We start from the raw sequence: 15,028 nt of genomic DNA, 5'->3' as shown, positions 1-15,028 counted from the left end.
GGACCCGGAGCGCTCGGCGTAACAACTGCTTCTATATACAAGAATATAACTACTATAATACTGCCCCTATATACAAGAATATAACTACTATAATACTGCTTCTATATACAAGAATATAACTACTATAATACTGCTCCTATATACAAGAATACAACTACTATAATACTGCTCCTATATACAAGGATATAACTACTATAATACTGCTCCTATATACAAGAATATAACTACTATAATACTGCTCCTATATACAAGAATATAACTACTATAATACTGCTCCTATATACAAGAATATAACTACTATAATACTGCTCCTATATACAAGAATATAACTACTATAATACTGCTCCTATGTACAAGAATATAACTACTATAATACTACTCCTATGTACAAGAATATAACTACTATAATACTGCTCCTATATACAAGAATATAACTACTATAATACTGCCTCCTTTGTACAAGATTAGAACAGTATAATGCCCCCCCCCCCCCCCCCCCCCCCGCCCATGAAGACATGGTCCATTTAAAGCCTAATATTGTTTCAACCTTGAATTTTTCTCAGAAAGTGCAGATGGCTTGTGCTGCGTCCTCACTACCCCGTGCCTCACCCAACAGTCCGTAAATATTGCAGATGTCAGGCAGGAAGTGCCGGTCATGAGGAGGAAGAAGCCCTTCAACTGGAGGAGCATGAAGAGGTGAACACCGAATGGTCCTTATGACAATTATACATCGCACATTGTTACCAAGTGACAAACTCATCTCAGCAATTAATACAAAAAATATGGGGCTCAAGGTCACGGATATTTAACCAATAAACAGTTTATTAAAATTAAATTATACACAATTCTACACTATGACCTGCGACTCACAGGGCCCTTGTGAGTCGTCTGGGTCACCTCTTAATCAATAAAATACTATTCAGATCATTGGAAATGTAAAAAATATATAAAAGATAATAGACCGATAGAACATGTGACCATACACCTAATAGGTTCTGTTACTGTCTCTTAGTGTAAAAAAATACTGGGCTGGTATGATTAAAGGGGTACTCCACTGCCAGAGTCTGAAACATTTAGTTCCGTCCGAATGCTGGGTACGGGCTGCAGGGGTCGTGACGTCACACCACGCCCTCTCAATGCAAATCTATGGGAGGGGGGCGTGACTTGCATTGAGGGGGTGTGATGTCACGAGGGGCGTGGCCATGGCATCACGGCTAGTGTTGAGCGGTATAGGCTATATTCGAATTCGCTATATTTTGCAAATATATAGACGAATATTCGTCATATATTTGCAAGATTCCCATATTCGCAATATTCGCTGCCTTTTTTTTTACTATGCGCCATAAAATTTGCATGCGCATTTGCCATAAAATTTGCATGTGCATGCGCAATATCACGTGATCTTCAGCAAACATGATCATTCTCATTGGTCCACAAAACTAGAAGAAGGGAGGGATCAATATGTGCGAAAATATGCAAATTTTCGGGCGCCCGCCAGTCTGACACGGTAACTAGTATTGGAGCCTTATTTACACCACAAGCTGGAAGCAGGGAGGGATGATCACTATCATGTGTACTGTGAAAAAAAAAATGCGAATATTCGTAATTGCGAATATATAGCGTTATAGCATTGCGAATATTCGCGCCACACACTAGTCACCACCCCCGCACTCAGCATTCTGAACGAAACGTTCCGGACGCTGGTGCAGTGGAGTACCCCTTTAACAAGCAGACTTGAGGGGAGTGCTCCGTTATACGCAATGCATGCAGCACGTTCAATTGCAATGTTGCTCACCAATCCTAGGATGTTGGATATAGGTGAGGAAAATTTAGCAACATTGCAATTGAACGTGCTGCATGCATTGCGTATAACCTCTGAGGATACTAACGGAGCACTCTCCTCAAGTCTGCTTGTTAAAGGGGTACTCCACTGCCCCAGCGTCCTTAACATTTAGTTCAGAAGGCTGGGTGCGGGGGTCGTGACGCCACGGCCACGCCCCCTCGTGACGTCACCCCCCCCCCCCCCCTCAATGCAAGTCTATGGGAGGGGGCGTGACGTCCGTCACGCCCCCTCCCATAGACTTGCATTGAGGAGGCGTGGCGTGGTGTTACATCACGCCCGTACCCAGCATTCAGAACTAAATGTTTCAGAGTACCCCTTTAATCACACCAGACGAGTATTTTTTTGTACTAACGCTGCATTCACATCTCGGATCCGGCTGGTGGAGGGGAAAACTGGGCTCTCCCGTACCCCAGCCGGACCAGCACTGAACTCCATTCACTTTAATGAGCCGACCGGAGTTAAGCGGTGACTCCGATCGGCTCATTTTTTTTTACCCGTATGCGGTTTCCTGACCGGACCTAAAACCGTAGTATACTACGGTTTTAGGTCCAGTCACAAAACTGGATACGGGTCAAAAATGAGCCGACCGGAGTCACCGTTTAACTCCGGTCGGCTCATTAAAGTGAATGGAGTTCAGCGCTGGTCCGGCTGGGGTACGGGAGAGCCCGATTTTCCCCTCCCCCAGCCAGATCTGGCCGCCATAGTGTAAAAAACGAGATGTGAATGCAGCCTAAGAGACAGTAACAGAACTTGCTATTTGGACTATTTGGACTAGTTCTATTAGGTGTATGGTCACATGTTCTATTATTTTTTATATGTTTTTTACATTTCCAATGATCTGAATAGTATTTTATTGATTAAGAGGTGACCCAGACGACTCACAAGGGCCCTGTGAGTCGCAGGTCATATTATAGAATTGTGTATAATTTAATTTTAATAAACTGTTTATTGGTTAAATATCCGTGACCCTAAGCCCCATATTTTTTGTATTAAAGGGGAACTCTGGTGGAAATCTTTTTTATTTTTATTTTTTTTAAATCAACTGGTGCCAGTAAGTTATACAGATTTGTAAATGACTTCTATTAAAAAATCTTAATCCTTCTAGTACTTATTAGCTGCTGAATACTACAGGGAAAATTATTTTCTTTTTGGAACACCGAGCTCTCTGCTGAATCATGACCACAGTGCTCTCTGCTGACATCTCTGTCCATTTTAAGAACTGTCCAGAGTAGAAGAAAATCCCCATAGAAAACATATGCTGCTCTGGACAGTTCCTAAAATGGACAGAGATGTCAGCAGAGAGCACTGTGCTCGTGATGTCAGCAGAGAGCTCTGTGTTCCAAAAAGAAAAGAATTTCCTCTGTATTTTATTTTATTTATTTATATAGCGCCTACAGATTCCGCAACGCTTCCTACAGATTCTGCAGCGCTCTGTAGTATTCAGCAGCTAATAAGTACTGGAAGGATTAAGATTTTTAAATAGAAGTAATTTACAAATCTGTTTAACTTTCTGGCACCAGTTGATTTAAAAAAAAAAATAAAAAAAGTTTTCCACCGGAGTACCCCGGTTTTCCAGCGGAGACACCGTGGGTACAGGTGCCAGTTGGGCAGCTTGGGTCTTCATTGGTGAATAGCTGGACAAGGGCCTCTCCATATTTACAGTTATTCAGCTCAGCAATACTGATCATTACAGCCCTGCTACATCTGTATATAACACATGATATTCTCATTCCATAGGATGTCATTGGCGGCAGAAGATCCAGAACCTTCTGTAGAGACGGACGACTCTTTCCTCAGTTACGGTCTGAGACAAAGCATCGCCTCCTACCTGTCCTTGGCCGGGGACGACAGCTATTCCATTCCCAGCACTGAGCACAACAAGAAACAGAACCGGAAGAGCAATATCTTCTCTCGGAACAGCGTCATATCCGACCGCTCGAGTTACACGGAAGGTTACAGATGAGAGAGGTCCTGAGGACCCCGGACCCTCACTTAGTACTGCCTGTCACCAGAGCTTACTATGGAGCTGCTCGAAAAGGAAAAAATCTATTGCACAAAGTTACACTATCCGGCCGGGCCTGGACATATTATCCTGCCACCATCACTATGGAGCTTCTCTTATATTCTTCATATCAACCGTGTTACGTTCAGACTATAGGACGATGTATTAGGTGGGAGAAGGACAGGAGCAAATCTCCCATGAAGCTGGACCAGGCGCAATGCTCTGCTGCAGACCCTCCCCCATACAGACATAGACGAGTTAGTCTTCAAAGCATATCCACGGTATACAGACGGAGACTGTGGTGTTGTGTCGGAAGAAGAGCCTCGCATTGCTTTATGAAGAACGTTTGTCCCATGTGACCTGGACAGGGGCGTAGCTATAGAGGCAACAGTCGCACCGGGGCCCCAAAGCACAGCAGCCCCATTAGAGAACAGTAATATACAGTGGTCCCTCAAGTTACAATATTAATCGGTTCCAGGACGACCATTGTATGTGGAAACCATTGTATGTTTAGTCCATAACTCTATGGAAACCTGGTAATTGGTTCTAAAGGCACCAAAATGTCATCCAAAAATAGGAAAAAGTGAGGATTAAAGAAAAATAAGTAGATGACTAATATAGATAAAGCAAATCCTTATATATAAAAGTAATAAAGATCTGCTGGGAGCTGTAATCACTGTATATGTAGAGGACAGGAGCTTCTTCAGGGTCCTGTACAGAACACACAGTGTCCTAAAAAAGTAACATGGAGCCGCCCTCACCTGGTGCCCAAAGGAGCAGCTAACCCTGGTACAGGTAAAGAGTAGAGAACATGTAATACCTCCCTGTACTGTAGGGGGCGCTACCAGACACCAGTCAGTGCATTCGCTTCAGTAATAGAGGTGTTTTACCAGTCCCCCCCCCCCCCCCCTCACCCTTATCTGTATCTATCGTCCTATAGCTATACAATTTATGGCCCAACTTAATGTCCATTCCTCACATTTGTTGTTTTAACCCCTGCATATTTTGTGAGATAGAACATGTGTTTTCCCCTTGTGAGCTCAGAAATGCTTATGACTTGATAAAGGGAGGAATCCCGAAAGTTTGTCTCTACAAAATCTTGTTAGTCCAATAAAAAAGGTATTACAAGATACTGCAACTACACATGATTTTGCTTTTTGCATCACTGGACTAATACGGCTACTCCTAACTAATATATATATATATATATATATATATATATATATATATATATATATATATATATATATATAAACTGGTGCTAGAAAGTTAAACAGATTTGTAAATTACTTCTATTTAAAAATCTTAATCCTTCCAGTACTTATCAGCTGCTGTATGCTCCACAGGAAGTTCTTTTCTTTTTGAATTTTTCTTTCTGCCTGACCACAGTGCTCTCTGCTGACACCTCTGTCCATTTTAGGAACTGTCCATAGCAGGATAGATTTGCTATGGGGACTTGCTCCTACTCTGGACAATTCTAAAAATGGACAGAGGTGTCAGCAGAGAGCACTGTGGTCATGCAGAAAGGATATTCAAAAAGGAAAGAACTTCCTGTGGAGCATACAGCAGCTGATAAATCCTGGAAGGATTACAATTTTAAAATAGAAGTAATTTACAAATCTGTTTAACTTTCTGGCACCAGTTGATTTATAAAAAAAAATGTTTTCCAGTGGAGTACCCCTTTAAATAAATGGTAGGTTGGTATTGGTGTTGGATGACACCAAGTCACTGTGATGAACCACAAGAATTCCATAGGCTCATAATGATATAGATGGAGTAGCCTACAGATTCCCATAACATAGATGGAGAGTCATTGGCGCCATTCAATTTCTATGAGCAATTCAAGCCTACAAGGAAAACGGGAACCAAACCTGGGCCATATCCATGGGGAAAGTGTAGTTGAGCCATTGGCCAAAAGAAAATGTGTTGAAGAGGTACCCAACTGCAAAAGATCTGTATTGCCCAGTGGTGGATAGGTTAATAACAAACCTATCTCATCCCAATTTACCCCCCAAAGTAGATGCTGGCAATGGTCGGACCATTCTTATTCCATAGATATCAGTTTTGGGTCAAGCCCTTCTGGTAGGACTTTTAGCAAATATTTTTGGCTATCATCCTGTACTTTATACACAAGGGAGAGAACAGGCACTGGGCTTCCCTGTTCCAGAGTGGGCAAGATGTACTGGCATGGACAACAACAAGACTAGGGCTTGTTCTCACCTTGGGGCCCCATTGTCTCCCATTTTCCAGAATGACTACTATGGGATGACCAGTGATGTCACCATACTTGCCATCAGCCTCGGTTATTTATTCACTAAAGAGAAAGCCGATCTACAGAATATTCAATGTTTGGGCACTTACTGTACTGCTATGTCTATACATAACGGGGCCACAATGTAGACCTATTTAACTGCAATTTGTTTGGATTTTTTTTGTCCTATGATATGTTCCTCTGTACAGTATAAATAAAGGTATCTTTATGGTAATTATTTACTATAGTTGTGGATTTAAGACGACAACAGTAAAAACTACTCATTGTACATATCAGGTTCAATCCTTCTTTACCCTAACATCTGCCATTCAAAGAAAATCGGAAGACCCCCACAAACACTATTTGATGATCAGATCATCCCTATGAGATCAGTGGGGTTTTATATCTTTTCTATAACATAAATACACATGAATATATATATATATATATATATATAAAAATATATATATATATATATATATATATATATATATACATATACACATACGGTATAGATAGATATATAATTAAATAAAGAAAAAAATATATATAATATATATATAAATATATATATATATATATATATATATACTTATAGATATATTATAAAGTAAAGAACAAAAAATATATATAATATATATATATATATATATATAAATATACGGTATACTTCTATATATTTTTTGTTCTTTACTTTATTATATATCTATATCTATCTATACTGTGTGTATATGTATATATATATATATATATATATATATATATATATATATGTGTGTGTGTATTTATGCTATAGAAAAGATATAAAACCCCACTGATCTCATAGGGATGATCTGATCATCAAAGGGGGGGTGGGGGTCAAAAATAAATAAAAATAAAAAAATAAAATAAAAATATAAATATATTCATATATCTTTTTTCCCTTTATTTTACTATCTATCTATCTATCCATAATATATATATATATATATATATATATATATATATATATGTGTGTGTGTGTGTGTGTGTGTATTTATGTTATAGAAAAGATATAAGACCCCACAGATCTCATAGGGATCATCAGATCATCAAAAGGGGGTTGGGGGGCATAGTGTAACATAAATATATATACCGTATATATATTTTTCTTTATTTTATATATATATATATATATATATATATATATATACACACACAGGCTTGAAAATGGCTTGGTGATCAAGCCGAAATGTCGCATAAAGAGCCCCACTTTTTCAGTTGATTGGAGTTGCCACTGTGTATTCGTTACTATATATATGCATATATATATATATATATATATATATATATATATATTTAATTTATTTTTATTTTTTTTATTTAAATTGTTTTTTTTTCTTTATTTTGTTTTTTTCCCCATATATTTATATGACTTGACAATTCTAAAAGCCATTCTTGATCTGTCTAAATCCACGAAAAATGTACATTTAAAATTTTTTTTAATAATTTCTATCGTCGTTTTACAATCTACAGTCATTGGTGTCTTACCATGAGTGCGGCTCTTCGAATGGGTTTTGCCTCCTGTAATAGGTGAATACTGGCAAGATCGGCGCCCGCTCGGTCAGCGATAATACTGATCTGCTCAGGGTCACCACCAAAGTAAGCGATATTTTCCTGAACCCATTTCAGGGCTGCAGACTGATCCAGAAGACCCCAGTTCCCATTGGGCATAGTGTTACCTGCAACAGAGGAAATAACATTTCAGACGTTTCTTTTGCTGCATTTCAGGGAAGGAGGTTTTAGCCATTTTGTAAATCAAACTACAGCCCAAAATACTATGTGGGAACATGGGAACATGTAGTCTTATAATAAAAGCGTCAGATCCCAATCATCTGGAAAGCAGATGCTTCATAGATATAACCAAACACCAGAGAGAAAGTGTGAGTCAGTGTTTCCCAACAAGGGTGCCTCCAGCTGTTGCAGAACTACAACTCCCAGCATGCCCGGACAGCCAAAGGCTTTAAGGCTATGTTCGCACAGTGTTTTTCTCAGGGATATTTTAATTAAAAAATGTTGTCACTAATGAAAATTAAAGACCTTTTGCAATTTGGTTGTTTAAACATTTTGGAATATTTAATAAAGAAAACGGCTCCTGAAAATCCCACCACTAGGGGTCCCTATACCTACTGGGACACTAACCAGTCCTGCAGCAGCATCAAGCTTGTCCATGATTCATGGACAGAAGATGACTCATGGACAAGGCTGCATGAGCAGACACACCAATCAGCTCTCACCACCACATGGAGGGACACGCCCCCTCCCACCACACACCAATCACCTCTCACCACCACATGGAGGGACACGCCCCCTCCCACCACACACCAATCACCTCCCACCACCTCCACAAGGGAATAGGTACTTTTTTTTTTGTTCATCATACGTGCAAATAGTAAAAAAAAATGGCATCTATTTTTTATTAAATAATGAATTGTCCCTCCAAAGGGTGTTAAAAGGGGGCAGAAGGAATAAGGGCCCATTCACACTACGTGTTTTCCGAGCGGAGTTCAGCTTCAGAGTTCCACTGCGGAAAATGACTGTGCAGCAGCCTCCCATTGTTTTCTGACTGCAGCACCATTCACACTACAGATTTTCTGCAGCGGAAATACCGGACCCCAGACTCCACCAGAAGAATAAACATGTTCCTTCTTTCAGCGGAATGTGCTTAGAAATTAATTGCCCCCTACAGATGGAATTCCGTAGTGTGAATGAGCTTTGAATTAGTTGGGAATTTATATATATTATGGTGGAGTTATGAGTTTGAGTCATGAATCTATAATGATGTGGGTGTGGCTAAATGGGCAGGTGTATGCATACCGTATTTTTCGCCGTATAAGACGCACTTTTTCTTCCCCAAAACTGGGGGGAAAAAGTCGGTGCGTCTTATACGGCGAATATACCCCTATCGTGGCGGTCCCTGCGGCCATCAACGGCCGGGACCCGCGGCTAATACAGGACATCACCGATCGCGGTGATGCCCTGTATTAACCCTTCAGATGCGGCGATCAAAGCTGACCGCCGCGTCTGAAGGGAAAGTGACACTAACCCGGCTGTTCAGTCGGGCTGTTCGGGACCGCCGTGATTTCACCGCGGCGGTCCCGATCAGCCCGACTGAATAGCCGGGTTAGTGCTTACAGGACACCGGAAGGGACCTTACCTGCCTCCTCGGTGTCTTCTCCGTTCAGGGATCCCCTGTATGGCCGGCGCTCTCCTTCCTCGTCATTACATCGTCGCGTACGTGCGTCGGCGTGCGTAATGACGTGATGGTGGCGACGGAGAGCGAGGATACCCGGCCGGCAGCAGAGACGTTCCGGAGCGACGGGGACACGGCGACAGCGATGGAGCGACATCCAGGGCAGCAGTGACGGGTCCGGAGCGGCGGGGACACGTGAGTATTACCTCCTATGCAGTGGTCTTCAATCTGCGGACCTCCAGATGTTGCAAAACTACAACTCCCAGCATGCCCGGACAGCCAACGGCTGTCCGGGCATGCTGGGAGTTGTAGTTTTGCAACATCTGGAGGTCCGCAGGTTGAAAACCACTATTGGGTTCAAAATCTTTATTTTTTTAGATTTTGCCCCTAAAAATTGGGTGCGTCTTATACGCCGGTGCGTCCTATAGGGCGAAAAATACGGTAATTAAAAAGCATAAACTAAAAATACTGACGGAAACTAAAACTGCTGTACACCTGACGTCACGAGCCTCCGTCCCTGCATCGCTAGTCATCCGGCACAGTGCGACGTTCGCTCCATGATTCGTATGACTAGGGTTGCCACAGCAGAGATTGCAGGGGTCCCCAGCGGCTGGGACCCCCACGATCAGACATCTCATTCCCCATCCTTTGGATAGGGGATAAGATGTCTAGGGGCGGAGTACCCCTTTAATGGCAGTCTGGATGTTGGGTAGGTCACCCAGTGTAGTTCTGGGGTTGTGCAAGCTGCTACGGCTGTCCGGGCACGCTGGGAGTTTTAGTTTTTCAACAGCTGGAGGCACCCTGGTTGGGAAACACTGTGATATATGACACATGTCACATGAAGACAGTCCCGGGCACACTTACCTGGGCTTAAAAAACCAAAGACGCCAACTCTGTAACCGACAGTGACCACCACGATGTCTCCTATGGCCGCCAGGTAAGAGCCGTCCACAAACGTCTGTCCATTTTCAGCGTAGTCTTTGGGGCTATTGTGGAAATACAGGAGGACGGGGACGTTCACCCTCTGAAAAGACAGAAAGAGGAGAATAACGTAATTTCAAGATGTCGGAAACTTTGTGCGCCCAAGTGACCAAATATAGAAGTTTTATTTTATAGATGCCAAAAAGAGGGCGAAAAATATGATAAATACCACGGATTGGGAAAAAATAGAAAAGCCGCACACCACAATTCTTGGGGGGAAAAAAGGAAATCTTGGAGCATGTTTGGCGCACAACATTAGTAACTAGAGGGAAATGCGTTTTAACCTTTTTATTGCCACAATTTATATGGAAATCCACTAGTGAACGAGGGCCAATGTTTACACTGAACTCAGTCATGTCCAATAGGACCTCATTGAAGGTCACTAAGGACAATAAAGAGTTTTTATTCCAAAAAAAAAAAAAAAGTTTCCATCAGATATTCAAAGTGTTTTACATGACAATAATCCAATGTTTACATCACTTCACACTGGTGCCAAAAAATTTAAACAGATTTATAAATTACTTTAGGATTAAATCTTAATCCTTCCAGTACTTATCAGCTGCTGTATATGCTCCACAGGAACTTCTTTTTTTGGATTTCTTTTCTTTCTGACCACAGTGCTCTCTGCTGACACCTCTGTCCATGTCAGGAACTGTCCAGAGCAGGAGCAAATCCCCATAGCAAACCTATCCTGCTCTGGACAGTTCCTGAGACAGACAGAGGTGTCAGCAGAGAGCACTGTGGTCAGAATGGAAAGAACTACACAACTTCCTTTGGAGCGTACAGCAGCTGAAAAGTACTGGTAGGTTTAAGATTTTTATATGAAAGTAATTCACAAATCTAGAAAAAGGACGGAGAGGCTCCTGCGGAAAGTTTAACTAGAATGACCCGGGCTACTCAAACTAACACCTGTACCCAAGGTGTCTGAAAAGAGAGTACTAGACAAAAAGAATTTCCTTATCCAAAGACCTTGAGCCTCAAAAATTATTTTTGTCTAATTCACAAATCTGTTTAACTTTCTTGAACCAGAAAAGAGATACAAAAAAAGAAAAGATACAATTTCTGTGATTTACAATTTGGCGCAAAAAATGAATAAAAAATGGTGATAAAAAAAATGTGGGCACCAAACGTGCCAACAAAAGTGGTATGAAAATTAACTCTTACATATTTTCAAAGCAGCAAAAGAGACCTTTGAAATTGTGAGGGGAAAAAAACAGAAAGCTGGAAGCAAAAAAAAACTCTGGAACAGAAATTATCGTCGTTTTTTCAGGTTTATTTAGCTTATTCTGAACATTAAAAGGGTACTCCGGTGAAAACCTTTTTTCTTTTAAATCAACTGGTGGTAGAAAGTTAAACATATTTGTAAATTACTTCTATTAAAAAATCCTTCCAGTACTTATTAGCTGCTGAATGCTACAGAGGAAATTCCTTTCTTTTTGGAACACTGATGACATCACGAGCACAGTGCTCTCTGCTGACATCTCTGTCCATTTTAGCAACCATGCATAGCAGATGTATGCTAAGGGCAGCATGGTGGCTCAGTGGTTAGCACTGCTGTCACGATGCCGGCTGGCAGGAAGTGGATCCTCTGTGCCAGAGAGGGATTGGCGTGGACCGTGCTAGTGGACCGGTTCTAAGTCACTACTGGTGTTCACCAGAGCCCGCCGCAAAGCGGGATGGTCTTGCTGCGGCGGTAGTAACCAGGTCGTATCCACTAGCAACGGCTCAACCTCTCTGACTGCTGAAGATAGGCGCGGTACAAGGGAGTAGACAAAAGCAAGGTCGGACGTAGCAGAAGGTCGGGGCAGGCAGCAAGGACCGTAGTCAGGGGCAACGGCAGGAGGTCTGGAACACAGGCTAGGAACACACAAGGGAACGCTTTCACTAGGCACAAGGGCAACAAGATCCGGCGAGGGAGTGCAGGGGAAGTGAGGTATACATAGGGAGTGCACAGGTGAAGACACTAATTGGAACCACTGCGCCAATCAGTGGCGCAGTGGCCCTTTAAATCGCAGAGTCCCGGCGCGCGCGCGCCCTAGGGAGCGGGGCCGCGCGCGCCGGGACAGGACCGACGGAGAGCGAGTCAGGTACGGAAGCCGGGGTGCGCATCGCGAGCGGGCGCCACCCGCATCGCGAATCGCATCCCGGCTGGAGGCGGTATCGCAGCGCACCCGGTCAGTGGATCTGACCGGGGCGCTGCCGTAGCGAGGATGTTGCGAGCGCTCCGGGGAGGAGCGGGGACCCGGAGCGCTCGGCGTAACAACTGCTGCCTTGCAGTGCTGGGGACTTGGGTTCAAATACCACTAAGGACAACAATAAATAAAGCGTTATTATTATTATTATAATAACGTCAGCAGAGAGAACTGTGCTCGTGATGTCATCAGAGAGCATTCCAAATAGAAAAGAATTTCCTCTGTAGTATTCAACAGCTAATAAGTACAGGAAGGATTAAGCTTTTTTAATAGAAGTACTTTACAAATATGTTTAACTTTCTGCCACCAGTTGATTTAAAAGAAAAAAGGTTTTCACCGGAGTACCCCTTTAATGTGCTCTATGTAAGTCTATGGGAAAGCATTTGTCTGTGCTCACACACGGGCCCTGATTTACTATTGTAAGCCCAACATGCTTTTGTCGGGTTGTGCGCCATAATGTGGCGCAGCGCACCACAGTTTATCGCATTGCGCCACAAATTGTGTCTCAGACAGATTTTTGGGTGCATTGCGGCAAAGCAAACCTGGAAAAAGGGGCATGGCTGTGCGGGAAAAGGGGCGTGTTCTCACAACCTAACCCATTTACTGTTGAATTCACAGAAAATCGTGTTATAAATGGCTGGATATTTCCACCATAAAAAAGCTGCTCAAAACTTTCCCAACCTGTTAGTCCCCATAGTAAATAGATGGGAAGAGTCTGAGACACTATTTACACTAATAAAAACCCAAAGCTCCTAATAAATCACGGCCTATGTGCCAAAAATGTGTCTGAATTTATTACATATTGGGGGAGATTTATCAAAACCTGCGCAGAGGAAAAGTTGACCAGTTGCTCATAGCAACCAATCAAATCATTTCTTAGTTATCAGAGGGCTTTTTAAAAACTAAAGAAGCGATCTGATTGGTTGTTATGAGCAACTGGTCCATATTCATCTGCACAGGTTTTCGTCAATCTCCCCCATTGTGAGCACATTCATGTTAAAAATGCGTACGGAATATGTCTGCAATTTTGCCGATGCATTTTTACAAATAAAATATTCCTGAAAACACTGAGTGAACCTAGAACTATGTTCAGCCTTTATCAATCATCTGGTCAGTCACTGGATTGTTCGTGCCGCCATTTAAATTTATCATTATGGGTCATACATCACCTGTTTATATAGGGCGACGTGCAGCCCATAACAATGATTTTACTGGCCACACAAAAGATACAACGTTTTACTCGTTCGTCAGATGATCATTGGCTTTTTACAGGGGCTGATTATTGAGAACGAGGGTTCAGGCTCATTTACCTGATAATCGGCCCCTGTAAAAGTGTCTTAAAGGGGTACTCCGCCCCTAGACATCTTATCTCCTATCCAAAGGATAGGGGATAAGATGTCTGATCACGGGGGTCCCGCCGCCGGGGACCCCCGTGATCTTGGCTGCGGCACCACAGACATACGGTGCATGGAGCGAAGTTCGCTCTGTGCCGGATGACTGGCGATACAGGGCGGAGGCTCGTGACCTCACGGCCAAGTCCCCTCAATGCAAGTCTAAACTTGCATTGAAGGGGTGTGGCCGTGACGTCACGAGCCTCCGGTGCTGCATCCAACGCTCTAAAGACGAATGCTGAGTGCAGCAGGGAGATCACGGTGGTCCCCAGTGGCGGGACCCCCAGGATCAGACATCTTATCCCCTATCCTTTGAATAGGGGATAAGATGTCTAGGGGTGGAGTACCCCTTTAAAATAGCTTTATAAATTTCGTCAATTCCCTTTTACATACAATGGCTAAAAGCACATCCAACCCAATACTTCTCACAGCTAAAGAGGATGTTACCATTGCATCTAATGCAGACAATGCTCTATAAGATGCTCTATAAGATTTACGCTGCTGATGTATTAGGTCATTATTCGTTTTCAGCCTCTTAGGCCGGGTTGACACAACGGAAATTGTGGTGCCAGAGAGTCCCATTGTTGTTTCAGAATTTCAGAGGCAGAGCTTTCCGACACTGAAATTCCTCCTCTGAAAGAATTGACTTCTTTCGGTGGAATTCCACGTGAATACATTGGCGTTTATTGGGACCGGCAATGTCAGCATGGTCCTAGTGCCGGCCAACCTGCCATGAAATATTTCTGGGGCAGAGATTCCGTAGTGTTAATCCGGCATTTGGGTATTCACACAGTGTTTTTCCTGGCATATTTTAAAAATTATGTATTGTAAAATTACAGTCATATATATATATTTTTTTTTACGACAGCTCATTTGTTATTTAGCGGCACATTTTTATTTTTCGTCAGTATTTTTGGCTTACCGTATGTTACTTTCTCTATTTCTTAAAATTTTAGGTTCCTTTAAAAAAATAAAAAAAATATCATGCATGCGGTACATGCTGGGGGCATGGATACTTACAGAATTTTGTGGAACAAATAGATTTAGGTACAAGCAGTCCTCGCTGACCGACGAATACTGAGCCTTTCCATCCCCGGGCTGCAGACAGCTGGGCCTAGATGAGAACCAGAAATACAATAAGTTCTAGTGACCCAAGC

General features: G+C 42.5%; 2 protein-coding genes across 4 annotated transcripts in view; one reads left to right on the top strand and one right to left on the bottom strand.

Annotated features, from left to right (window-relative positions):
• Positions 1 to 5,034, top strand: part of SLA (Src like adaptor) — a 59,721-nt gene extending 54,687 nt beyond the window's left edge. For both annotated transcript variants that reach the window (XM_056522796.1, XM_056522795.1), the window contains exons 7-8: positions 564 to 696; positions 3,581 to 5,034. In XM_056522796.1, coding sequence (XP_056378771.1) covers positions 564 to 696; positions 3,581 to 3,806 — 359 coding nt within the window. In that variant the 3' untranslated portion in view covers positions 3,807 to 5,034. The remainder of the gene's footprint in view (positions 1 to 563; positions 697 to 3,580) is intronic.
• TG (thyroglobulin) overlaps positions 1 to 15,028 on the bottom strand; it is a 249,246-nt gene that overhangs the window by 146,138 nt on the left and 88,080 nt on the right. For both annotated transcript variants that reach the window (XM_056522788.1, XM_056522789.1), the window contains exons 32-34: positions 14,892 to 14,985; positions 10,172 to 10,331; positions 7,606 to 7,796 (exon numbers count right to left, since the gene is read on the bottom strand). In XM_056522788.1, the coding sequence (XP_056378763.1) occupies positions 7,606 to 7,796; positions 10,172 to 10,331; positions 14,892 to 14,985 (445 nt within the window). The remainder of the gene's footprint in view (positions 1 to 7,605; positions 7,797 to 10,171; positions 10,332 to 14,891; positions 14,986 to 15,028) is intronic.

Source organism: Hyla sarda, chromosome 5 (assembly GCF_029499605.1).
Source record: "Hyla sarda isolate aHylSar1 chromosome 5, aHylSar1.hap1, whole genome shotgun sequence".
NCBI classification, from domain to species: Eukaryota; Metazoa; Chordata; class Amphibia; order Anura; family Hylidae; genus Hyla; species Hyla sarda.
This window is presented reverse-complemented; position numbering and strand designations above follow the sequence as displayed.